Source organism: Stegostoma tigrinum, chromosome 1 (genome assembly GCF_030684315.1).
Source record: "Stegostoma tigrinum isolate sSteTig4 chromosome 1, sSteTig4.hap1, whole genome shotgun sequence".
In the NCBI taxonomy this organism is placed as follows: Eukaryota; Metazoa; Chordata; class Chondrichthyes; order Orectolobiformes; family Stegostomatidae; genus Stegostoma; species Stegostoma tigrinum.
This window is the reverse complement of record NC_081354.1, coordinates 180,061,680-180,089,345: the sequence shown is the minus strand read 5'-3', so window position 1 is coordinate 180,089,345 and position 27,666 is coordinate 180,061,680. Positions and strand designations below refer to the sequence as shown.

Here is a 27,666-nt window from a genome sequence, read left to right as displayed (position 1 = left end):
ACAATCAGACCACAATATGTTTGCAACAAACACAAATTCAGACTCGCATCGCACAATAAATTATGAGGTGCTCAGCTTACAGGAGTTTTTTTAAATGGAAATCATGACTACTTTTCCTTTTCCGAAGAGATGTTTTTGTCAGGCCTGGGTAATACAAATACCTATAACAGCATAAAAACATAAGATGTTAGAGCAGCAATCAGCTATCCAGCCCATGAGTCAGCTCCACCATTCGATGAGATTATGACATTCCTCAATTCCACTTTCCTGTCTTTTCCCCATAAGCTTGAATTCCAATCCTGATTGAAAATCTATCTAGATCAGGCTTGATGGTCCAGTATGGAATTTGATGAAATGCCTTGGGACCTTGGCAGCGTGGATTAGAAGTTGGCTAAAAGATAGGAAGCAGAGGATTGGTATGCATGTGCATTTCTCATATTGGAGATGAGTGAAAATGGTGTTCCTCAGGAATCAGTGTTGAAACCCGTGCTTTTTCTGAGGAAGGGTCACCGGACCCGAAACATTAACTCTGTTTTCTCCTCCACAGGTGCCGCCAGGCCTGCTAAGCTTTTCCAGCAACTTTTTTTCTTTTCTTGATTTTTCTGATTTTTATAAACAATTTGGAGATGGATGTTGTAAAGAATACTAAGCTAGGGAGGGCAGCAGATTGTGAGGACAGCAGTGAGCAATCTCAAAGGGACATTGACAAGTTGGCCAAACGCACAGACACCTGACAGATGAATTTCGATGCAGAGAAATGAGGTAATGCATTTTAGTGGAAGAAACACAGAGACACAATACAAGCTCAATGGTATAACTTTGAGGGGAATTCAGGAGCAGAGCTACCTCGGGGTTCACAGATATGATTCTCTGAATGTGGCCAGGCAAATTGAAACAGTTGTTAAGAAGGCTTATAGGATTTTTGGGTTTATAAATAGAGGCATTGAAAATAAAATAGGTCAGTCATTGGTCAGACCATATTTGGAGTGTTGTGTTCAGTTCAGGGCACCTTATTCAAGGAAGAATGTTAAAGGCCTGGAGAGATTTCAAAGGAGATTTACTAGAATGACACCAGGAATGAAGGATTTTAGGTACATGGAAATATTATAGAAACGGAGCTAATTCTCCTGGCAGCAAAGATTAGGAGGTGTCTTTATTGGCATGTTCCAAATTATGAACCATTTTGACAGGATAAAGAAGGATATTCTGTTTCCACTAGTTGGTGTGTCAGTAACTCAGGATCACAATTTCTAGATTGTCAGCAAGAGAGCTATGAGTGAGATAATGAGAAACCTCTTTACTCAGGGAGTTGTTAGAATTTGGAATATGCTGCCTGGGAGAGTGGTGGAGGTGGATTCCATTGGAAGTTTCAAAAGAGAACCCTAAATAAATATAACTGAAAGTAATAAACTTAGTAGGCTATACAGAAAGGGCTGGAGGATGGGGCAAGCTGGGTAGCTCTCAAAGTGTTAATAAAGTCATGATGGGTTGAATGGCCTCCTTCTGTTCTGTAAAATTCTATGATTCAGTCATAACCCAGCCTCAACAGTCCTCTGCAATAAAGAATTCCATAGATTCACTGTTCTGTGTGAGAAAAAAATCCTTCTCATCTCTGTCTTAAATGTGCAACCCTTTATTCAAACATCAGGTCAGGACCTAAACTCTCCCACAAAGAGAAACCACTTTTCTGCATCTACCCTGTCATATCCTCTTAAAATCCTCAATGTTTCAATAAGGTTGCCTCTCATTCCTCTAAATTTCAGTGAGTATTTGGTCAATCTACTCAACTTCTTCTCATAAGACAGTCCATCCGTGCCTGTATGGACCTAGTGAACCTTCTCTGGACTGCCTCGGAAACCAGGCTTTCCCTAGACCTTCAGATTCACTGAAATGTGCACTAGCAATGAAATCATAGCTAACGGCTTGCCATCCCAGCTGTAGATCACAATTTTTGTTTCTTTATGGCATGACAATTCCCTTTTCCTTTTCTTGCATGAGCTCTTTGTACTTTAATCTCTCCACTCTGAGCGTTATCCCAGATCTTCCTCAACCCCCATTAAGAAGTACAAAAATCATCATAATTTTAACTCTCTAAAGTTATGAGGAAATGCTATATTTGACTTGAAATTCCAGCCCCTGTTTTTCACTCTTTGGATGCTGCGAGAATTGCTGAATGCTTCTGTTTGTATTACTGCAAATCATTCAACTAACAGAAGAATGAGGAAAATTACACTTGTAGCTTTTAATCATACAGGAATGAGATAAATGCACATTACAGGTATAGTTAGCATCTCTAATGACTCATTACCAAGAAGGGGTTTTTGTATTGCAGAAATCTGGTTGAATGAATAATGCATCAGTATTACCTTTTACTGGATAACAGAGTACACATGCCTCAGGAGATGTTTGCATTCCATGTTAATGATCATCAATTCAAAATAGTGTTGCCTATGATTTATTAATCTAGGGTGTGAACCTGTCATGCCGCCAAATCTCAGATCTGCCTTGATTGACATCCTGGAATCTTCCTGCACTAAGATGATATATGATAAACTCTTGACTACATCTCTGTTTTAGGTGTTCAGCTGCACATTGTAGAACTGAAGCAGAAGTCCACACAGAGTTAGCCTTGGATTACTGTAACATGGTGTTTGAATGAAAAGAACTTCAAATGCTTACTTTGATCAAAGGAGCTACTTTTAAATATTGATAAAATCTATACACCTCCTTGCTGACTCATTTCCACATTCTTATAAACTTGCATCTTGATATAAATGCAATTTTTTCATAAAAATAACTACATTGCTGTAATCTTCAACTCAATATTGTGATCAGAAAGGACGAAGTGGGCATCATGAACATCTTTCGAACACGAAAAGAAAATAATCTTTATTCCTGTAATTTTCCATACCTCCCGTTATAAACAGTTCAGAGGGGTATTGGAGAACTGATATTAGAACTCACTTCATTATCAGCAAGGCCAAATAATGAACAGTGGGAGAAGTCTGAATTTTAACACTGATACCATGCTAATTACAAAGCACTTCATACATGAAAGATGTTTTTCAAAAAAGCCTGTTTTCCTTCAAATGATATTGCAGGAGCCTCTGTGTTCTGGAATCTGTTGTCTGTCAGTACCAAGATATGTAATAGAATGAAAATACACCATTAGTGTCAGAAACTATCACTTCATTTTGGGCTTAAAAACAAAGTTTTCTTGCAGAAGGCATAGTGTTAACATCGGAGATAGCAACAACTGCCGATGCTGGAATCAGAGATAACACAGTGTGGATCTGGAGGAACACAGCAAGCGAGGCAGCACCACAGCAGCCGACGTTTAGAAATGGGAAGGGGGAAGGGCAATAAATAGAGAGAGAAACCATTTCTGATGAAGGGTCACCAGACCCAATACATTAACTCTGTTTTCTCCTCCACAGATGCTGCCAGGCCTGCTGAGCTTTTCCAGCAACTTGGTTTTTGTTCTTGAGCTTAAAGGGACGACTGTTCATGGGTGCATGAATGTAAAATGAGGCGGTGACAATTAAATTATAAAAATGTCTTTACATTTATACAGGGTTTTTTACACTATTGAAAAATATTGACTTCTTTTATTGATTTCATACTGAATTCATTTATTGAGCTAACAATGCACATCATTGAACTTAAGCAGTGGATGCCAGTGTACAAATATACAACATCAGCACATAGATAACACTGCTCGCATCTCTGTAACACAAGGTCACAGATTCCAAACACAAAAATCAAGGCTAGGACTCTCCAATGCAGTCAATATTAAGTGCCAGGCTGTTGTAGGTACTATCTGTGTGATGAGCCATTAAACCAAGACACTATCTGTATCGCAGTGCAGCCCTTTGAAGATCCCCACAACACTGTTTGAAATACAGCAGGGGAGCTCTCATCGTTACCATGTACGATATTTTTCCCTCAACCATTCTTCTCTAAAAGGATATCAATGAACCAGAGGGATTTATTCCCCTACCATCAGCAACAGTTTCATGGTCATCATTGGAACTGTAACATTTTTAAAAATTCCATTCAAATTCCACCTTCTGCTGTGGTGGGGTGATTTGAACCAGGTCCAAGAACGTTACCTGGGGCTCTGGATTAGTCTCAGAGATAGTAGGAACTGCAGATGCTGGAGAATCTCAGATAACAAGGTGTAGAGCTGGATGAACACAGCAGGCCAAGCAGCATCAGAGGAGCAGGAAGGCTGACGTTTCGGACCTAGACCCTCCTTCAGAAAATGGATTACTTGTCTAGCAAAAATACCACTGGGCCATCATCTCCACTTGAGAACCTTAGGCTGATGTTCTGGGAACATGGCTTCAAATCTTACCATGAATTGTGAAATTCAATTTAAGATGGTGAAATTTAAATTCAATGCAAGTGTGGAATAAATAACAAAAATTAGTCTAATGGCGACCATATAGCCATTGTTCTCACATGTCCTTTAAGGGAATGAAATCAGCCATCCTTATCTGGTCTGGCCTACACGTGATTCCAGAACCACAGCAATGTGATTGACTCTCAACTGCCCTCTGGACAATTAGGGATGGGCAATAAATGCTGGCCTAGCCAGTGATGCCTGCATCTGAGAAAAGAATGCAAAAAAGATGCACTTTGAGAAGCTGCTCATCAAATGCCAGGGAACACTCAAAGCTTTCAGAGAAGGGCAGCCCCTAACAGCTGGAGCATGGATTATTCTCTATTAGTGGCTATTGCTTAACACAAGAAAATCTGTTTTTAATTCAGTAGGTAATCCTGCAAATGGAAAAAAAACTCATCAGCTCCGAGCCTAGGACTCATCACACGAGATGTTTCCTTTCCTAATGATTTCAAAACAAATGCAATGGGACAAGTAAAATTAGCATAATTGAAAAGCATAATCTAATGTACTTCAGAGATAATGGGAACTGCAGATGCTGGCGAATCCGAGATAACAAAGTGTGGGTCTGGATGAACACAGCAGACCAAGCAGCATCTTAGGAGCACAGAAGCTGACGTTTCAGGCCTAGACCCTTCATCAGAGAAGGGGGATGGGGAGAGGGTTCTGAAATAAATAGGGAGGCGGACCGAAGATGGATAGAGGAGGGTATAGGTGGGGAGGTGGAGAGGAGGGTATAGGTGGGGAGGTGGAGAGGAGGATATAGGTGGGGAGGTGGAGAGAGGGGTATAGGTGGGGAGGTGGAGAGGAGGGTATAGGTGGGGAGGTGGAGAGGAGGGTATAGGTAAGTCCGGGGACGACGTACAGGTTAAGGGGGCGAGATGAGGTTAGTAGGTAGGAAATGAAGGCGCAGCTAGAGGTGGGAAGAGGGGATAGGTGAGAGGAAGAACAGGTTAGGGGATGAGCTGGGCTGGTTTTAGGATATGGTAGCGGGAGGGGAGATTTTGTAACTTGTGAAAACAACTTTGATACCTTTGGGCTACAGGGTTTCCAAGCAGAATATGAGTTGCTATCCCAGGCCCCAAGAAGACTTTCCACATCAAGCAGAGGTTCACCTGCATATCCGCCAATGGGTATACTGCATCCACTGTACCCGGTGTGGCTTCCTCTACATTGGGGAAACCAAGTGGAGGCTTGGGGGCCGCTTTGCAGAACACCTCCACTCGGTTTGCAATAAACAACTGCACCTCCCAGTCGCAAACCATTTTATCTCCCCCTCCCATTCCTCAGACAACATGTCATTCCTGGGCCTCCTGCAGTGCCATAACGCTGCCACCCAAAGGTTGCAAGAACAGCAACTCATATTCCGCTTGGGAACCCTGCAGCCCAATGGTATCAATGTGGACTTCACCAGCTTCAAAATCTCCCCTCCCCCCACTGCATCCAAAGCCAGCCCAGCCCGTTCCCGCCTCCCTAACCGGTTCTTCCTCTCAATCTATCCCCTCCTCCCACCTCAAGCCGCACCTCCATCTCCTACCTACTAACCTCATCCCACCCCCTTGACCTGTCCGTCCTCCTCGGACTGACCTATCCCCTCCCTACCTCCCCACTTACACTCATCTCTACTGGCTCCATTCCCGTCCCTTTAACTTGTCTGTCTCCACTCCACCTATCTTCTTCTCTATCTATATTTGATCCGCCTCCCTCTCTCTCCCTATTTATTTCAGAACCCTCTCCCCATCCCCCTTTTCTGATGAAGGGTCTAGGCCCGAAACGTCAGCTTTCCTGCTCCTAAGATGCTGCTTGGCCTGCTGTGTTCATCCAGCTCTACACCTTGTCGTCTAATGTACTTTATCTGTTTTTCTTCCCTTTGACATTCACTAATAGTAGCAATTTTTCTTAATTTTCTTATCCCCTCGCAACCGTAGAATCATAGAATCCCGAGTGTGGAAAGAGGCCATTCGGCCCATCGAGCCCAAACCAACTCTCTGAAAAGCATACCACCCATACATGCATCCTCTTACCACATACCTATAACTCTGTATTTTCCATGGCTAATCCACCTAGCCTGCACATCTTTGGATTGTGGGAGGAAACCACAGCACCCGGAGGAAACCCATACAGACACAGGGAGAATGTGGAAGCTCTGGCACTGTGATGCAGCAGTGCTAACCGCTGAACCACCGTGCCATCCCCTGGGGAGTTGTGAAATGCGAAATCTTAACGTCCAAAACAGCAAATCTTAATTACCATGAGACATTGCTTTTTAACCAAACGCGGTGCAGGACGAGGCCATTTGGCCCATCGAGTCTGCATTAACCCTCCACCCTATCCTTGTAAGCTTGCATCTTCCCATTGCTAACCCATAGATCCCTAAGCCATTTCATAATGGCTAATCCTGCTAACCACTACATGTTTGGACTGTGGGAGGAACCCCATACAGTCAAGTGGAGAATGAGCCTATGCAATGGACTAGTGGTATTATTGCTGGACTGTTAATCCAGAGACTTGGATCACATTCTGGGGACCCAGGTTCAAATCCCACCATGGCAGATGGTGGAATGTGAATTCAATAAAAATATCAGGAATTAAGAATCTAATGATGACCGTGAAAACATTGTTGATTGTCAGGTAAAACTCACCTGGTTCACTAACATCCCTCAAGAAGGAATTTGCCTTCCTTACCTGGTCTGGCCTATATGTGACTCCAGACCAACAGTGATGTGGTTGACTCTAAACTGCCCTCTGGGCAATAAATGCTGCCTGGCCCATGATGCCCTCATCCCATGAATGAATAAAACAGAAAAACAAAGAGACAATAAAACTAACTCTAATTTTGTCCATTTTTTGAGAGAGGAATTACAGGACAGAGGTGGAAAGCGGCCTACCAAAACCACCAGAGTAAACAGCTTGTGAGGGCCTTTGGTTTTATGTAAAGTTGGAACAACGGAGGGAGTGTGGCAGGGTCTGCCCAACTCTCACAGACCAGGCTTTGTAAGTTTTTAAGTTTAGCTCGACACAATTACTGTTGTACACTTGAAGAAGTAGAAACAACTTTTTCCTTCTCTCAGTTACGGCTAGAAGCTGGGGTTTCTCTTTACTGCTGGGTTACCCAAGAGATAAATCTTCTTTTTCCAAGTGTTCCTTTTTGCCAGGGTTTGTTTATGGGATGTTACTATATTAGAACCGTTAATTAGTAACTATTACAGTGCCTATTATTTGGTTGTTATTCTAAGTTCTTTATTCTTTTGTTTGTATTTTAACTATGGTGCTTAAGTACATTGGGCTTTTGCTTGATGTCGAGTAGTTTGACCAATCAAGGAGCATCGAGAACACAGCGTCCAACACTTACCTTTAAAATAAGAAAAAGTAAGGGTATCGGCTACCTAGATGATGGTCCATAACACAATTCAAAGAAAAGCAGAATGATCCTGGCCAATTTTTCCCCTCAATAGCACCACCAAAGCAGATTATCTAGTCATTATCACATTTGTTGCTGGTGGGAAATTCCTGCTGATAAATTGACTGTTATGCTTGTTATAATACTAACTGTACACGGAGTGTAAAATATGGTTGGCAGTCTGAATTTGTAAAATCCACAATATAAAATGCTGGATTCTTTTTTCCTTTCTTTAAAAAGCATTAGCCAAACAAAGTAGTTTTAGTTTTCAAAAGTAGTCAAAGGTTGATTTAATGTGTCAATAATTATAGTGACCCTGAAGCTGTGGAAATGACTTTCCCTTGAGATTTCATCCATTAAAATGCTACACACAGTGCACTATGTTGTTTCACAGTCATCAATTTACTGCACACTGTAGGATAGGATTACTGTTTGGTGCATTGTAGATAATAATTTTATCAACGGCTATCTGCAGTGAAGATTATATTCTTGGGAGGTGCAGAAAATTAAATTTCAATGGAAACATTTATTGAGCAAATTCTGCTACGACCACATAATAAGCAAAGGACTTCAGTCACTGGTGTTGCAAGATGCAAGCTGGGAAGCTGGCCTTGTAGGTAAGTCCACTAACAAATCGTGAAAAGGAGTATCTTTTTACCTCATTTTTTTGGTAACTGGAAGCCATCACATTAAGATGACGATTGAGGTCAGATGTAACCTAACCTATACTCGTAGTTATTAGGACATTTTGGGTACAAGTCACAAGGGTGGAGCCTTCAGAAATAAATGAAAGGCACAAAGGGCCAAATAACTTCTCTGTATGATTGAAATAAAACAAAGAGGATGCAGAAAAGGTTTACAAGGATGCTGCCAGGACTGGTGGGTTTGAGCTACAGGGAGAGGCTAAACAAACTGGGATTATTTTCTCTGGAGCTTCGGAGGCTGAGGGGTGACCTCACGTAGGTGTATAAAATCACAAGGGGCATGGATAGTGAGCCCAAAACGAGAGAGCATAGGTTTAAGGTGAGAGGGGAAAGATTTAAAACAGATCAAAGGGACATCTTTTTCACACAGAGGGTGATGTATATACGGAATGAGCTGCCAGAGGAAGGGGTGGAGGCTGGTACGATTGTGACATTAATAAAAGGCACCTGGATGGGCACATTAATAGGATGGATTTAAAGGATTATGGACCAAAAGCTGCTGATGGGGAGCATAACAGGTGAGAATTGATTGGCTGTGCTGAAAGCAGCCCCTGTTATGACCGAGTCTAGATAGTAGGGGTGGATAAAGAACAGAGGGGTGTTCAGGCCGCTAAAATTACTCAACTTGATATTGAGTCCTGGAGGCTACAGAGCTCCCAAGTGGAAAATGCAATGCTGTTCTTCCAGTTTGTGCTGAGCTTTGCTAGAGCACTGCAGCAAGCCAGAGACAGAGATGTTGGCCACGGAACAGGGTGGTGTGTTGAAACGGCAGCCAACTAGAAGCTCAGGGTTGCTTTATGTGGGCAGAATGTAAGTGCTCCATAAAGCAGTCGCCCAGTCTGCATTTCGTCTCCCAAGTGTAGAGACACGTGAGCGGAGAACACATAGACGAGATTGAGTGAAGGGCAGGGAAATTGCTTCTTCACTTGGAAAGTGTGTCTGCAGCCTTGGATAGTGAGGAGGTAGGAACTAAAAGACAAATGTCACACCTTTTGTGGTTGTATGGGAAGATGTTACAGGGCACTTCAATGACATTACAATTACTGAATCCTTCACCATCATCGGACTGGAGGCCAATGATTAGAAACTGAATTGCACCAGCCATATCATGCAGTGCCTACAAGAGCAGGTTAGGGGCTGGTAATTCGACAAAAAACATCTAACCGCCTGACAGTGTAAAGACAGTCCCCCATCTCCAAAAGTACACATCAGGAGCGCAATTGAAATTGGCTGTTGCCTGGACGAGTGCACCTTCCAGAAGCTCGATACCATTTGTTTCAAAGCATCCACTTGATCAGTATCTTATCCTCTACTCTAAGTATTGACTCCCACCAACACTGATGTGCTGTGACATAGCAGATACCCGATACAAGGTGCACTGCAGCAATTCAACAAACCTCCTTGTGACCTGCGACATTTACTATGTACAAGGACAGTGAAAACATCAGCTGCCAACTTCCCTTCAAGTCATGACTCTACCTAATCTGGAACTGTACTGCCTTTCCTTCATTGTGATAGTATCAAAATCCTAGAGCTCTCTTCTTTCCAACCCAAGGGGTATGTCTAAAACCTTGTGGTCTGGTGTCGTTCAATAACATGCCCACAGATTTTTGAAGAATAAAAAGACTAGTGATGAGCTGGTTAAAGCAGCCAATTGAAGCATAGAAACATAGGAAACAGAAGCAGGAATAGGCCATTCAGCCCTTTGAGCCTGCTCTGCCATTCAATACAATCATGGCTGATCATCCAACTCCATCCCCTGTTTCTGCCTTCTCACCAAAACTTTTAATACCTTTGGTCTAAGAACTATATCTAACCTCTTGTAAACAGCTAATATTTAGTCTCAATTTCTGTGGCAGAGAATTCCACAGGCTCTCCACTCTCTCGGTAAGAACATTTCTCCTCATATCAATCCTAAATCGCCAACCTATACTCTTAGGTTGTGACCCCTCACTAGACTCATTTGAGTCAAAAATCCCTCAATGTCAGTCCTGTCAGAATGTTGTAGATTTCAATGAGATGCACCCTTCATTCCTCTAAACTCCAGTGAATATAGTCCTAACCAATAGTCTCTCTTCATACATCAGTCCTGACATCCAAGGATTCAGTCTGGTAAACCTTTGTTGCACTCCCTCCACAGCTAGAAAATCCTTCCTCAGTCCAGGAGGACAAAAGTCTCTCAGTTCTTCAGTTGTAGCATCACCAAGATATCTTGCTCTTATTCCTCAAAGCCTCTCACTGTGAAGACCAACATACCATTTGCCTTCTTCACATCATGCTTACTTTCGGTGACTAGTATATGAGAACAGCCAGGTCTTATTTCACTTCCTTTTTCCTCCAATCTATTGCTATTCAGGTAATAATCTGCCTTCTTGTTTTTTTTTGCTACTAAAGCACGTCACTTCACATTTCTCCATATTACAATACAGCTGCTATGCATTTACCCACTCACTCAACTTGTTGAAATCACACTGAAGCATTTCTACATCTTCTTCACAACTCACCCTCCCACGCAGCTTTGTGCAGTGTGCAAACATGGCAACATACAGTTAGCTCCCTCATTTAAATCATTATTACATATTGTGAATAGACAGGGTCCAAGTTCTGACCCTGTGATATACAACTAGTCACAGCTTGCCACTTGGCAATAGACCCATTGATTCCTAAAGATAATAGGAACTGCCGATGCTGGACTCAGAGATAACACAGTGAAGCTGGAGCAGCACAGCAGGCCAGCAGGCTGGGCAGCATCAGAGGAGCAGGAAAGCTGACATTTCGGTTCGGGCCCCTTCTCCAAAAACAGGCCTCCCGACTGGAAACGTCAGCTTCCCTGCTCCTCTGATGCTGCCTGACCTGCTGTGTTCCTCCAGCTCCACACTATCATTGATTCCTAAACTTTGGCTCCTGTCAGTTATCCAAGGATACTTGGCGCTTATTTGTCGAGGCATTGAATACAAGATCAAAGAAGTTACGGTGAGAAAATGAAGAAGGTCCCTCTTGCTGAAGAACCATTTCATTTTTAGTAACTTAGAAATTTCCGCAAGTTTTGTTGACGTCACAAATGGATCTATCCATAATTTGTTAGGGTGGGCTTCAAAATTGAAATAAAAACTACCAAAACCTGTACATATCAATGCGAAGCCCAGACTACTTCTTTGAACTAACAATGAACAAAGAGCGCAAAGGGGAAATTTATCTGTTGGTCTTGTTAGAAGCGAGATGTTCTGCTGACTGAAATAAGAACAGTCAGGAAACTTGGCCCTTTCAACCAAATGGATTGGCAGCAACTTGCTTCAGATCTGTTCTTAGTCAAGGCCTCAGTAAGAGTTGAGAAATTGAATACTTAATAAAGCCAATAAATGCAACCTGAGTCACTAAGCTGATCGTCTGGCTTCATGCCTGTAACTTAAACTATTTCCAAACCACTTAAAACATTGTACTTGGCTCTCTTGGAGAGAGAAGGGGCTCCCCGGCTTTAATTATCTCTGCCAATACCATCAAACAGATTATCTGATGTTTTAGCCTCATTCGTTCCCATGGAACCTTGCCGGTCACAAACTGGCATTTACCTACAAAACAGCAGTGATCCCAATTTAAACATAATTCATTGGCTGTGAACTACTTTGGGACTGCTGGAGTATAAATTATAATTCATACTTTATTTAAAGCAGTGCTATTCAAGTCAAAATAGTGCTAGATGTGTGGGTGTTAAAAGTGTAATAAATAGATTTTATTCAGAGGCTCGTGGGTGAATGCATTCAGGGAACACAAAATTAGCATGCAGGTAGATCATGCAATTTGAAAGGCAAGTAGTGTGCTGGCTTTTTTTAGAAGGAGTTGACCGCGATCAAACGTTGCAGATGTCGAGGACTACGTGCTGAGGGACACACTAAAGCCTGAGGCAGCTGCTGCAAAGGTGCAGCGGTGAAAGACCACCACCTACACCTGTGTTCCTCAAGCAGATGGCCTCAAGGCCCTCCGCTTCTTCCTGTCCTGCAGGCCCGACCAGTCCCCCTCCACCGACACTCTCATCCGCCTATCCGAACTCGTCCTCACCCTCAACAACTTCTCTTTTGACTCCTCCCACTTCCTACAGACTAAGGGGGTGGCCATGGGCACCCGCATGGGCCCCAGCTATGCCTGCCTCTTTGTAGGTTACGTGGAACAGTCCCACTTCCGCACCTACACAGGCCCCAAACCCCACCTCTTCCTCCAGTACATTGATGACTGTATCGGCGCCGCCTCTTGCTCCCCAGAGGAGCTCGAACAGATCAGCCACTTCACCAACACCTTCCACCCCAACCTTCAGTAGACCTGGGCCATCTCCAGCACATCCCTCACCTTCCTGGATCTCTCAGTCTCCATCTCAGGCAACCAGCTTGTAACTGATGTCCATTTCAAGCCCCACGACTCCCACAGCTACCTAGAATACACCTCCTCCCACCCACCCTCCTGCAAAAATTCGATCCCCCATTCCCAATTCCTCCGCATCCGCCGCATCTGCTCCCACGACAAGACATTCCACTCCCGCACATCCCAGATGTCCAAGTTCTTCAAGGACCGCAACTTTCCCCCCACAGTGATCGAGAACGCCCTTGACCGCGTCTCCCGTATTTCCCGCAACACGTCCCTCACACCCCGCCCCTGCCACAACCGCCCAAAGAGGATCCCCCTCGTTCTCACACATCACCCCACCAACCTCCGGATACAATGCAGCATCCTCCGACACTTCCGCCATCTACAATCCGACCCCACCACCCAAGACATTTTTCCATCCCCACCCCTGTCTGCTTTCCGGAGAGACCACTCTCTCCGTGACTCCCTTGATCGCTCCACACTGCCCTCCAACCCCACCACACCCGGCACCTTCACTTGCAACCACAGGAAATGCTACACTTGCCCCCACACCTCCCCCCTCACCCCTATCCCAGGCCCCAAGATGACATTCCACATTAAGCAGAGGTTCACCTGCACATCTGCCAATGTAGTATACTGCATCCACTGTACCCGGTGTGCCATCCTCTACATTGGGGAAACCAAGCGGAGGCTTGGAGACCGCTCTGCAGAACACCTCTGCTCAGTTCGCAACAAACTACTGCACCTCCCAGTCGCAAACCATTTCCACTCCCCCTCCCATTCTTTAAATGACATGTCCATCATGGGCCTCCTGCAGTGCCACAATGATGCCACCCGAAGGTTGCAGGAACAGCAACTCATATTCCGCCTGGGAACCCTGCAGCCTAATGGTATCAATGTGGACTTCACCAGCTTCAAAATCTCCCCTTCCCCAACTGCATCCCTAAACCAGCCCAGCTCTTCCCCTCCACCCACTGCATCCCAAAACCAGTCCAAACTGTCTCCGCCTCCCTAACCTGTTCTTCCTCTCACCCATCCCTTCCTCCCACCCCAAGCTGCACCCCCATCTACCTACTAACGTCATCCCACCTCCTTGACCTGTCCGTCTTCCCTGGACTGACCTATCCCCTCCCTACCTCCCCACCTATACTCTCCTCTCCACCTATCTTCTTTTCTCCCCATCTTCGGTCCGCCTCCCCCTCTCTCCCTATTTATTCCGGAACCCTCACCCCATCCCCCTCTCTGATGAAGGGTCTAGGCCCGAAACGTCAGCTTTTGTGCTCCTGAGATGCTGCTTGGCCTGCTGTGTTCATCCAGCCTCACATTTTGTTGTCTTGGATTCTCCAGCATCTGCAGTTCCCATTATCTCTCACCACCTAAGGTTTTTCTGCGTTAGTTAAATGAACATAGAACATAGAACGCAGAACACTACAGCACAGTACAGGCCCTTCGGCCCACCATGTCGTGCCAAACTTTTACCCGAAACCTAACGCCTATCTAACCTCCACCCCTACCTCATACTATCATCCATATGCCTATCTAATAGCCACTTTAATGCCCCTAATGAGGCTGACTCCACTACCCTCTCCAGCAATGCATTCCACATCCCTACCACTCTCTTAGTAAAGAACCTACCTGTGATGTTTCCCCTATATCTACGTCCACTCACTTTAAAACTATGCCCCCTCGTAATAGCTACCTCCACCCTAGGAAAAAGTCCCTGGCTGTCCACTCTATCTATAACTGATCATTTTGTATACCTCTATCAAGTCACCTCTCATCCTTCGTCGTTCTAAAGAGAAAAGCCCTAGCTCTCTCAACCTTTCCTCGTAAGATCTTCCCTCTATCCCAGGCAACATCCTGGTAAATTTCCTCTGCACCTTTTCAAACGTTTCCACATCTTTCCTGTAATGAGGTGACCAGAACTGGACACAATGCTCCAGATGTGCCCAACCAGGCTTTTGTATAGCTGGAGCAGAACTTCACGGCTGTTGGACTCAATCCCTAAGTTAATAGAAGCTAAATTGAGGGTCCGTTGACTTATTGGACCTTCCCAATGCCTCAAATGTGTGTGTTAATATTGCCTTGTACAAGGAAGAATTGCCTTTTGTTTGTTTCTGGATAGAATCAAGTTCCAATGTTTGTTCGTTTCTTCACACACTACTGCACAGAACTGAATTATGTATATTTTTAGGAATAGAGCATAACATAGAACATAGAACATTACAGCACAGTACAGGCCCTTTGGCCCTCGATGTTGTGCCGACCTGTCATACCGATCTCAAGCCCATCTAACCCACACTATTTAATGTCCATAAAAAAAAACTGCTGGCTTATATTGGAAGGGGATTGATGTACATGGGAAATGCAGTCCTCTGGGGTTTGATGATGGCATATCTGGAATACTGTGTGCAGTTTTAAGGAAAGAAATTGGAGGCACAGGATTGAAAGTTCATTAGATTAGTCTCTGGGATAAGAAGGCTGTCCTATAACACAATGATGCTTGAATTGGGACTATACTATCAGAAGAATAGAGGACATATCATCTCAGTGAGGCATGTATGATTTTGACAGGGTAAAACATTTTAATTTTTATTTCTGATATTTGAGAGAAGACCACTTCAACTAGTTAAAAACCAAAAGAATCGAGGATGTTGTAAATCAGAAGCAAAAATAGAGATTGCTGGAAAAGCTCAGCAGATCTGGCAGCATCTGTGGGGAGAAATCAGAGTTAACTCCAGTTCTGAGGAAAGTCTCTCAACCCGCAACATTAATTTTGATTTCTCTCCACAGATGTTGCCACTCCTGCTGAGCTTTTCCAGCAATCTCAAGCAAGAAAGAGAAATAAAACGTGGGAAACAAAGTTTGGACAGAAAAAGAAACGTAACAAAAATGAAATTAGAAATGTAAAATCTTAAAATAATCCATATCCTTATCAAGTAAGACTCTACACAGAGTGATCTAGGGATGCAGATACATAATTCTTTGAAGTTTGGTCACCTATGGACAAGGTGGTTAAAAAGAAATTTGGCACACTTGCCTTCATTGCTCAGTCCTCTTGAATATGTGAATTGGGATGTTATGTTGAGGTTGTGCAGAACTTTAGCAAGGCCTCTTCCAGCATACTGTGTCCAGTTCTGGTCACCCAGTAAAAGGAAGGATACTATCAAGCTGGAGAGGGTTCAGAGGAGATTTATCAGGATGTTGCCAGGTATGGAATGTTTGAGTCGTAAAGACAGACTGGAGCACAGGAGGTTGAGAGCTGACCTGATAGCAGCTTATAAAATAATGATAAGTATAAATAGAGTTATGAAGGTAGTTGTCTTTTCCCTAGAATGGGGGATTTCCAGACTGGGAGCACATCCTTAAGGTGAGAGGAGACGGATTTTCAAAGAAGATATGAGAGTCAAAAGGTTTTACATACAGGGTGGTTTGCATGTGGAATGAACTTCCTGAGCAAGTGGTGGATGTGGGTACAGTTACAATGTTTAAAACACATTTGGATGAGTACATGAACAGGAAAGGTTTGGAGGGATATGGGCCAGCAGCAGACACGTGGGACTGGTTTAGCTTGGGATTATGTTTGGTATGGACTGGTTGGCCCCAAGAGTCTGTTTCCGAGCTGTATGACTCTGTGACTTATAAATGTTCACTTTCTGGGCAAGAGAGATTGTCTGGTAATCATTTTTAATTATTATGCCACTATTGATCACAAATTTTAACATTTTGGAGAGACGGGGTCTAGGCCCGAAACGTCAGCTTTTGTGCTCCTGAGATGCTGCTTGGCCTGCTGTGTTCATCCAGCCTCACATTTTATTATCTAATAAATATGTACAACTGCTTCATGAAAAATAATAGAGTTTTGTGAGGCTAGTGAGAGAGTGGGGAAACTCGACTAATGATTTGTACTAATTGGCAATTCACTGGTGTAACTCTTCCACACCACAAGAGTTTGATTGATGTACATGGCAATAAAACTGTGTGCCATTCAAACAATGTTGTATTTTCAACAAAGTCTGGCTCATTGACTCTAATCTTATTTATCTAGTCTTTGCGCCTAATTCTTAATATTATTTCCTTCTTCAGGTATTTATCTAATGTATCCCATAGAGTTCGGATGACCTGTTTCAATAGCCATTTGTTCCAGTGCAAAATGACAGTAACTGGCCTTTAAAATAATATATTGCCTCGAAAGCATCTGAGACATCACGAGGATATAACAAGTGTTATTTGGATGCAAGATCTTTCCATCCAGTTTTGCTTGTAAATTTATAATCCTTTGTTACAGGCTCATTGAGCATGGAAATAATCTACCTTTCAGCAAACTGCCAGTTGTTCTTTGATTTCCAGGCAGCGTTTTTATAGATCTCTTTGATTTCTATTTAATTTTGTGCAAGAACATCATAAATTGTATTCCGCAAACAAAATTGTTCGACTCTCAGCTGTTTTTCTTTCGGTTCTTTGATCATTTTCATCTAGTGGAAATCCTCTCACTCTTCCAACATCCAGAGCAGGGGTCAGTACTTTCAAACAAAACAAACAAATCAGCGAGAATTGTCTTTTATTTAAAAAAAACACATAAGCTCCCAGGGTTAATGGTATTCTGGACTGGCTGATGCAGACTTGGGTAATTAAAATTCAGTCTAAACCACAGCAGAGACAATGTACGAAACCACATGGTTCACCACAGCTAAACTGATATTCGATATGAAATATTCAACTGATTCAACTCAAGTACAGTGGGTATTTACATTGCAGTCCAGCAGTCAAAAGTTAAAATCCCAGTGGAAACTATCATACCCACATGACAGCATTAAGTGACAAACCTGAATTGTTCCATCAATTTGTAGCCTTCTCTCAAATCACTGTTGCCCGCATCTGCTCCCTCTTCCAACCTCTCCTCCAGCTGCACTGACATTGACCTATGGATTGGAAAACCTATGGGGGTGTCGAATTTCATGCAAAACTATTGTCCCAACTTAGTTCCAAAATTGTTTGACAAATGTTTCAAAAAGAATGTCAGTTGGCTTTCTGCTAAATAGTTTTCCCATTCCAAGTCTATGAATCCTGTTTAGCAATTCTGGCAATGTTCTTGCATTATTATTTATGAGGTAATTCTGTCATATGACAATGCTCATAGACAACTGTTTAAAAAAATACCTTATGGTAGAGCTAATGCACTGAGAGTTTCTGGAACAAAGTGCATTTGTTTTAAAAAATTGAGGAGCTTACGTCTATATAATGCTTTTCTCAGCCTTAGGGCATACCAAAATTTTTTCGTGTCAATTGTAAATCACGCATACACCCACACACGGGTTCCCAAATCAAGGCAACGCTGAAGGACCCCCATACTGTTGGAGGTACTGCCTTTCAGAGAAGACATGAAGTGGACTCCCACCACCTCTCCCTGTTCAGTGGATATGAAAGATTCCACCTTTTGAAGTGGAACAGGAAGCTATGCTCACAGTTTTCTAATTAACAAATTATTCAATTCTTTGCTGTTTGCTGAGTGAAAATTTTCTGCGGTATTTCCTACATAATAACAGTGACCACACTGCAAAAGCGAAAGAACTTTGAGACTACTGGTGGTTGTTAAAGTGCTATATGAATGCACATCTTTCTTTACAGAGGCAACAAAGTACAACTTAAGTGTTGTCACTTCACTGAGCATGAAAGATGATTGAAAGACTCAGTCAGTTGTCTTCAACAAGACTGAAACACATTAGGAATAAAAGCAAAAACAAATAAGAGTGCCACAGAGACAGTGGGAACTGCCGATGCTGGAGAATCTGAGATAACAAGGTGTAGAGCTGGATGAACACAGCAGGCCAAGCAGCATCAGAGGAGCAGGAAAGCTTTACGTTTTGGGTCGGGACCCTTCTTCATTTTCCCAAGAGTCAAGCTTTCCTGCTCCTCTGATGCTGCTTGGCCTACTGCATTCATTCAGCTTCACACCGTGTTATCACAAATAAGAGTGCCTTCAATAAGGTCTTACGAGGAAAGGCTGAGGGACTTGAGGCTGTTTTCATTAGAGAGAAGAAGGTTGAGAGGTGACTTAATTGAAACATATAAAATAATCAGAAGGTTAGATAGGGTGGATAGGGAGAGCCTTTTTCCTAGGATGGTGATGGCGAACACGAGGGGGCATAGCTTTAAATTGAGGGGTGAAAGATATAGGACAGATGTCAGAGGTAGTTTCTTTACTCAGAGAGTAGGAAGGGAATGGAACGCTTTGCCTGCACGGTAGTAGATTCGCCAACTTTAGGTACATTTAAGTCGTCATTGGATAATCATATGGACGTACATGGAATAGTGTAGGTTAGATGGGCTTGAGATCAGTATGACAGGTCGGCACAACATCGAGGGCCGATGGGCCTGTACTGTGCTGTAATGTTCTATGTTCTATGTTCAACAAGATTGAAAGACATCAGAACAGTTCAGAATAAATAACTGTTTAAATTTAGACTCTTCTGATTGGAAGGAGCAAGGTGAACTGCAGTGATCTCATCCATCCCCAAGTTCCTTTGTGCTTTACTTCAGTGAGAGCTTGTTAGGCAATAAATCTGACTGGCTGTTTAGCCTGAACAATAGAACATAGAACATAGAACAGTACAGCACAGAACAGGCCCTTCAGCCCACAATGTTGTGCCGACCATTGATCCTCATGGATGCACCCTCAAATTTCTGTGACCATATGCATGTCCAGCAGTCTCTTAAATGACCCCAATGACCTTGCTTCCACAACTGCTGCTGGCAACGCATTCCATGCTCTCACAACTCTCTGCGTAAAGAACCTGCCTCTGACATCCCCTCTATACTTTCCACCAACCAGCTTAAAACTATGACCCCTCGTGCTAGCCATTTCTGCCCTGGGAAATAGTCTCTGGCTATCGACTCTATCTATGCCTCTCATTATCTTGTATACCTCAATTAGGTCCCCTCTCCTCCTCCTTTTCTCCAATGAAAAGAGACCGAGCTCAGTCAACCTCTCTTTATAAGATAAGCCCTCCAGTCCAGGCAGCATCCTGGTAAACCTCCTCCAAAGCATCCACATCTTTCCTATAATAGGGTGACCAGAACTGGACGCAGTATTCCAAGTGCGGTCTAACCAAAGTTTTATAGAGCTGCAACAAGATCTCACGACTCTTAAACTCAATCCCCCTGTTCATGAAAGCCAAAACACCATATGCTTTCTTAACAACCCTGTCCACTTGGGTGGCCATTTTAAGGGATCTATGTATCTGCACACCAAGATCCCTCTGTTCCTCCACACTGCCAAGAATCCTATCCTTAATCCTGTACTCAGCTTTCAAATTCGACCTTCCAAAATGCATCACCTCGCATTTATTAACAATGTGGTCTAACAGTGCAGTGAATTAACCTCTATTTACAAAGTCAAGTGTTAACCCTTTACACTGCAACAATCTCATCCAATGGAAAGGAAACGTAGCTCAGACATAGCAAGGTTATGTATCACGACTACAGCAACACTGCGATGGGAAACAGCTCCATACAGAACAAATTTGAAAACCTTCCCAATCTAGTGTTGGCTTCCAGCTTCATAACCAGTTCTTAGAATTCAGAGCTGCTGACTTGTGAACTGTCATGACTGCCTGCCATCTGAATTCAAACAGACTCTACTCACCCAACCCTAGAATGCTTGCAAGCCTTGGACTCAAAACCCCTGATCTGACCATTCCCCTCTGCCCCATGCCAACCCACAGCCTTTGCTCATGTACCTTGCATCCTACTTTCCATCCTTATGGCACCCTCACACATATGTCACCTAATTACCCACCCCCTTTGCATTTGACACCTTACCCATCACCTGCCTGGCACCCTGTACACTCACCTTTCCCAGTCTAGCCCTCACCACCTGGCACCTTCCACCATACCCCCTCACCCACCAGGCAGCCTTCGACAACTCAGCTATTATCAAATGGCTTCAGGACCTTTAACAGAGTTGTACATCATAGAAAACAGACTCTTTGGTCCAACCCATCCATGCTGACCATAATCTCAAACTGAACTAGTCCCACCTGCCTATACTTGGTCCACATCTCTCCAAATCTCTCTCATTTGTCTATTTTTAAATGTTGTAATTGTACCCACATCCACCACTCCCTCTGGAAGTTCGTTCCACATGCGAACCAACCTCTATGTAAAACAATTGCCCCTCATGTCTTTTATAAATCTTTCTCCTCTCACCTTGAAGGTATGCCCCCTAGTCCTGAAATTCCCCATCCTAGGGAAACCACACCTGCCAATCATCTCATAGACACCCCTCCTGATTTTGTAAACCTCTATGAAGTTACCTCTCAACCTCCCACGTTCCAGTGAAAGAAGTCCCATTCTATCCACCCTCTCTCTTTAACTCAAACCTTCCATTCCCAGCAAATCTTTTCTGAACACCTTCCAATTGAATAATACATTTCCTATAGCTGGGCAACCAGAAGTGCACACAGTACTCCAGCAGAGGCCCCACCAACATCCTCTAGAACCTCAACAAGACTATATCTGAACCCAATGATATCCACCATAGCACCACGACCCTTAACACCCTTACCCAAAAATAAATACAAACAACCAATCAATTATCCACTTTTATCAAAATCTGATGCCTTCAGGACTTGAATAGCACACAAAGCTAGTATTGGAAAACAAAATTGACCACTTCAGAACTGCCTGTATGGCCTCCTGACCTAGACTTGCCTCCTTTATCTGGGAAGTGACTCAGTCCAAAGTTTAGATGGATTACTTTTTTGAAGGTAACTTTTTTTTGTCTATATAGAGTGGGAAATACTGTCTCTGGGCCAGATCAGGAAATATGGACCCATCTGTTTTGGAGTTGTGGATGAAGGGGTAACTATTGGCTAGACAACTGGGAGAATGTCTCAAGTTCTTCAGAATTTTTAAGATATTCATTCACAGGATGCAGATGTCAATGGCTGGGCCAGCACCCATAATTACTCTGAGGGCCGTTCAAAGTGAACCACATTTCTGAGGGTGTAGAGTTACATGGAGGCCAGGCCAGATAAGGATGACAGATTTTCTTCTCGAAAGGACATAAGTGAACATTTGACAGTGGTTTCATGATCATTGTTAAATTCATAATTCCAGATTTGTATTGCATTTAAATTCCACCATCTGCCCTTGCCGGATTTGCATGCAGGTGTCCAGAACACTACCTGGGTCTCTGGAATATTAGTCTAGTGATAGTACACGGTATTGTGAGACTCAAGAGTCCACCTGAGAAAGTATTCAACCAGATGTTTTTGTATCTTGGGACTGCATTTTTTTGAACCAGGATGAGGATGTCCATGACCTCATTACACCATAATCCAAACATGAAGTCAATCATTGAAGGGCTGTCCCATGAACCTCAGCAGATTCTAGAGGTGAAACACCAAAACACATTCCCTCATTCCATAACCAAAAGGAAATCGTCCTGTGATGGATCCTAGAGAGGTAAATGAATGTTTTTTTTAAAAAAACTCTATCATTGTTCTAGCCAGTTCTGTATTACGTGCTTTCATCAGAGTCAACAAAATTGCCAAGGGAGTCATGTGGACAAAATATTCACTCTGACCTCTTCACTCTGCAGTGCTGCTGATGAGAGCAGCTGACTCAAACCGTTAGTCACATCCAAAAGGAGGAAGAACTTGCTCACTCACCATGTACAGCTGTTTCCAGATGTTGGACCATTCCCTCAAGGTGGTTGTGATTTCTTGTACCAGGGGCATCTCCTTCGAGACAATGTTCTCCTGATTACTGAAGAAACAAGGAGAGCTCATGTTAAACCCCAGCAGACCATAAAGCAACAGTGCAGCTACAGATATAGAAATCCCTTTGATCAAGTGACCCCTGCACTTCCTAGACGTTTGCCCACACATCTTCTGTCATTCAACCGTTTCTTACAAGGAGCTAAAATTCAAACTGGTGATAAAGGCTACAGGGGAATAGAGTCATAGAGGTTAACAGCGCAGAAACAATCCAGACGGTCCAACTCATCCATGCCAACCAAATAACTTATTTTCTTTTGTTTCACCGTCCCCCACAAATCTCCAGTTCAGCCATATCGTAATGATGATAAGTCCTGAAATAAGGCCCATGTTACAATTGGGCAACATTTCTGCAGGTCACAGCAGAGGTTGAAGTGATCTTCAAGTGAGGCAGATTTTACTGACTACAGTGACAGGGCCAACCACTGTCTGGAGAGCGGGGGAGGGGGGGCAACTTTGCTGTAGCCATTCGACTCCCCCAGTCCCAACACAATTTCTGAATCAGGCAAGCTACTGATTGGTGATAATGGGAACTGCAGATGCTGGAGAATCCAAGGTAATAAAATGTAAGGCTGGATGAACACAGCAGGCCAAGCAGCATCTCAGGAGCACAAAAGCTGACGTTTCCGGCCTAGACCCTTCATCAGAGAGGGGGATGGGGTGAGGGTTCCGGAATAAATAGGGAGAGAGGGGGAGGCGGACCGAAGATGGGGAGAAAAGAAGATAGGTGGAGAGGAGAGTATAGGTGGGGAGGTAGGGAGGGGATAGGTCAGTCCAGGGAAGACGGACAGGTCAAGGAGGTGGGATGAGGTTAGTAGGTAGGAGATGGAGGTGTGGCTTGGGGTGGGAGGAAGGGATGGGTGAGAGGAAGAACAGGTTAGGGAGGCAGAGACAGGTTGGACTGGTTTTGGGATGCAGTGGGTGGAGGGGAAGAGCTGGGCCGGTTGTGTGGTGCAGTGGGGGGAGGGGACGAACTGAGCTGGTTTTGGGATGAGGTGGGGGAAGGGGAGATTTTGAAGCTGGTGAAGTCCACATTGATGCCATTGGGCTGCAGGGTTCCCAAGTGGAATATGAGTTGCTGTTCCTGCAACCTTCGGGTGGCATCATTGTGGCACTGCAGGAGGCCCATGATGGACATGTCATCTAAAGAATGGGAGGGGGAGTGGAAATGGTTTGCGACTGGGAGGTGCAGTCCCAGTCGCAAACCATTTCCACTCCCCCTCCCATTCTTTAGATGACATGTCCATCATGGGCCTCCTGCAGTGCCACAATGATGCCACCCGAAGGTTGCAGGAACAGCAATTCATATTCCACTTGGGAACCCTGCAGCCCAATGGTATCAATGTGGACTTCACCAGCTTCAAAATCTCCCCTTCCCCCACCGCATCCCAAAACCAGCCCAGCTCGTCCCCTCCCCCCACTGCACCACACAACCAGCCCAGCTCTTCCCCTCCACCCACTGCATCCCAAAACCAGTCTAACCTGTCTCTGCCTCCCTAACCTGTTCTTCCTCTCACCCATCCCTTCCTCCCACCCCAAACCGCACCTCCATCTCCTACCTACTAACCTCGTCCCACCTCCTTGACCTGTCCGTCTTCCCTGGACTGACCTATCCCCTCCCTACCTCCCCACCTATACTCTCCTCTCCACCTATCTTTTTTCCTCCATCTTCAGTCTGCCTCCCCCTCTCTCCCTATTTATTCCAGAACCCTCAGCCCATCCCCCTCTCTGATGAAGGGTCTAGGCCCAAAATGTCAGCTTTTGTGCTCCTGAGATGCTGCTGGGCCTGCTGTGTTCATCCAGCTTCACACTTTGTTGTTTTCCATGGATAGAAGGTTGCCTTGCATAATGGACTGGGCTGTGTTCACAACTCTCTGTAATTTCTTACGATCCCGTGAAGAGCAGTTGCCATACCAAGCCGTAATGTGTCCGAGTAGAATATTTTCTGTGACGCATCTATAAAAATTGGTCGGAGTTTTTACAGACAATGCTGAATTTCCTTCGCCTCCTGAGGAAGTAGAGGTGGTATTTCCAACAATCAGCAATTAAGAGTCATCATCAGACTCTTAATTCCAAATTGTTATTGAATTCAACTTCTGCCATGGCAGGACTTGAACCCAAGTCCCTGAACATTACCTGAGTCTCTGGATTAATAGTCCAGTGAGAATACCACTAGACCACCACCTCACTGTAATTTAACAGAAAGGTGGGGCTGGGGAGGGGGGTCTTCATGTGTTGATAGGCCTTGATTTTGTTAGATACAAGCTACCAAATAGTAAAAACCACCCCTCCTTTAATAGGCCGCATGCACCCCTTCGACACATCAGACGGTAAGGCCTTTGAATGGCCAAGAGAATTGACCTCCAGATGGGAAGTCCATCCTCAGCACTTTCCACTTGGGCTTAATTGTAGTTGAGAGGAAAACGCTATACACTTGCCACCCCATCTCTTGAAGATGCATTAAATGCCCCCTGTGATTTTCGTTCTGTTCCCCCCAAACAAGCGCACACACAGTTGATCAATGGTTTCCACTTCGTTACGATTATCTTTTCAATTGAAGATCAAACACCTCAGAAGTGCACCTGAAGCTGATCTCTGAATTAAGAGTTAGCTGCACATGGATGAACATATTGTGTCTGTAATGCTGCCAGGTTTTGGTGTCAATCATTAGGGTCGAGGGTCATTTAAGTGAGCAATCAGACCGGACTCTCAGTAACAAATGTATTTGCTTGATGTGCGGCCAGCATGGGTCAGCGACTATCATCCTCAGCTCTGAGTCAGAGGTCATGGGTTCAAATCACCACACACTCTGAATGCTTTAAGCCCATAGTATAGGCCTCCTGGTGCAGTAGATAGACCAACAATGCACCTCAGGAGAGAATTCCAGGATGTTGTCAGGGCTGGAGGGTTTTTATTATGAAGAGAGATTGGACACATTGGGGTTGTTTTCCTTGGAACGTAGGAGACTGGTTGAGATGTATAAAATTATGAGGAGCTGAGATAAGGTAGACAGGAAGAAAATTTTCCCCTTGATGGAGTGATGAAGGCATCAATGACAAGGGGGTTCAGAGGAGATGTGAGGGAATATTTTTTACCCAGAGGTTGGTGGGAAGCTGGAACTGATTGCCGATAACAATGTTGAGGCAGAAAACACCACAGCATTTATGAATTGGAAGGTGATGGCCTAGTGGTACTATTGCTGGACTGTTAATCCAGAGACACTCAACATTCTGGGGTAGTAGGAACTGCAGATGCTGGAGAATCTGAGATAACAAGGTGTAGAGCTGGATGAACACAACAGGCCAAGCAGCACCAGAGGAGCAGGAAGGCTGACGTTTCGGGCCCAGGCCCCTTCTGAAGAAGGGTCTAGGCCTGAAACATCAGCTTTCCTGCTCCTCTGATAACATTCTGGGGCCCCAGGTTCAAATTGTATCATAGCAGATGGCAGAAATTGAATTCAATAAATATCTGGAATTAACAATCTCATGTTGACCACGAATCAATTGTCAGGAAAAACCCATCTGGTTCACTAATGTCCTTTAGGGAAGGAAATCTGCCATCTTCACCTGGTCTGACCGACATGTGACTGCAGACCCACAGCAACGTGGGTGACTCTTAACTGTTTGGGATGGGCAATTAAAAGCTGCCTAGCCAGCAAAACCTTCATCCTGTGAATGAATAAATAAACTTGTACACTTGTGATGCCTAGACATACAAGGTTTTGGGCTATGTGCTGGGATTAGAATAGTTAGGTGGCTGATTTTTGACCTGTGCAGATTCAATGGGCTGAGGTGCCTTGTTCTGTGCTATAGATCTCTATGACTAGACACTGCTGGGCACCCCAAGGGGTTCCTGTATTTATCTCAGATATCTAACTCCTCCAGCAACTAGTTCCTGGTTGCACACTCTTCAAGTGCTGTTGCTGTGAATGTACATGGCAACCAAATGTCCTCAAATGCAACACGCTCATATGCAGGGTTTGGGGCACAGGAGGAGGAGGGAGGCACATTTTCTATTTAACACAGATGGATAACTACTGGATTATGTGCCTGTTCTACCACTTCATGAGATTTCAGATACAGCGGGAGGCGATGGCCTCGTGGTATTGTCACTGGAATGTTAATTCAGTGACCCAGGTCATGTTCAGGGTACCCAGGCCTGAATCCCACCGTGGCACATGGCGGAATTTGAATTCAATAAATATCTGGAAGTAAGAATCTAATGATGGTCATGAATCCATTGTTGATAAAACATCTGGTCCACTTATGCCCTTTCAGGAAGGAAACTGGCATCTTTACCTCGTCTAAACTAGATGAGACTCCAGACCCACAGCAATGTGGTTGACTCTGAAATGCCCTCTGGGAAATTAGGGATGGGCAATAAATGCTGGCCTAACCAATGAGGCCGAAATCCTGTGAGTTAATTTTAAAAACTGATTCCAGTCCCATCTTCAGTAAATTGGGAAAAAAGAGCTACCCCACACCCCCCTTCTAGTTTGTTTTGAAAGCAATTGCAGAATAAATTGGTTCAACACCCATCCCCACCTCCCAGAAGACACACTACTATCAGTGCAGAACTCCAAATTCCACCATCCGCTATGGCAGGATTCGAACCCAGATCAACACATCTATGGATAATACCATTCGGCTCTGACTGCCCCTGCTTATAAGGTACACTGCCTGGAAATGTGATGGAGGGTCAATTGAGGCATTTAAGAGGGAATTGGATGGTCAGTTGGATAAACGTGCTGGGATAAATTGGGAAAAAGCAGGAGACTGGCACTAGATAATAGAACTGTTGCAGACATCATGAGCTGAATGGCTTCTTTCTGCAATATGACAGTTCTGTAATGAGCAAGGGAAACATTAGCCCTGTGTTTCTTTCCTCGTAGCTGCTGCCAAATCTGTCAACTGCAATGTCTACATTAGCTTGAAAAGTACTTAATTTACTGCAAAGGGTGTGTGTCTGTGTGTCTGTCGATCGCCCAGCAGAAGGTATGAAAATCATCACCCTCTACTC

General features: G+C 44.1%; 1 protein-coding gene across 3 annotated transcripts in view; it reads right to left on the bottom strand.

Moving 5' to 3' along the window:
• The window catches only part of LOC125454992 (dedicator of cytokinesis protein 2-like), a 1,138,509-nt gene that overhangs the window by 998,603 nt on the left and 112,240 nt on the right, over window positions 1-27,666 (bottom strand). For all 3 annotated transcript variants that reach the window (XM_059650434.1, XM_059650430.1, XM_059650433.1), the window contains exon 5: window positions 22,540-22,636. In XM_059650434.1, coding sequence (XP_059506417.1) covers window positions 22,540-22,636 — 97 coding nt within the window. The remainder of the gene's footprint in view (window positions 1-22,539; window positions 22,637-27,666) is intronic.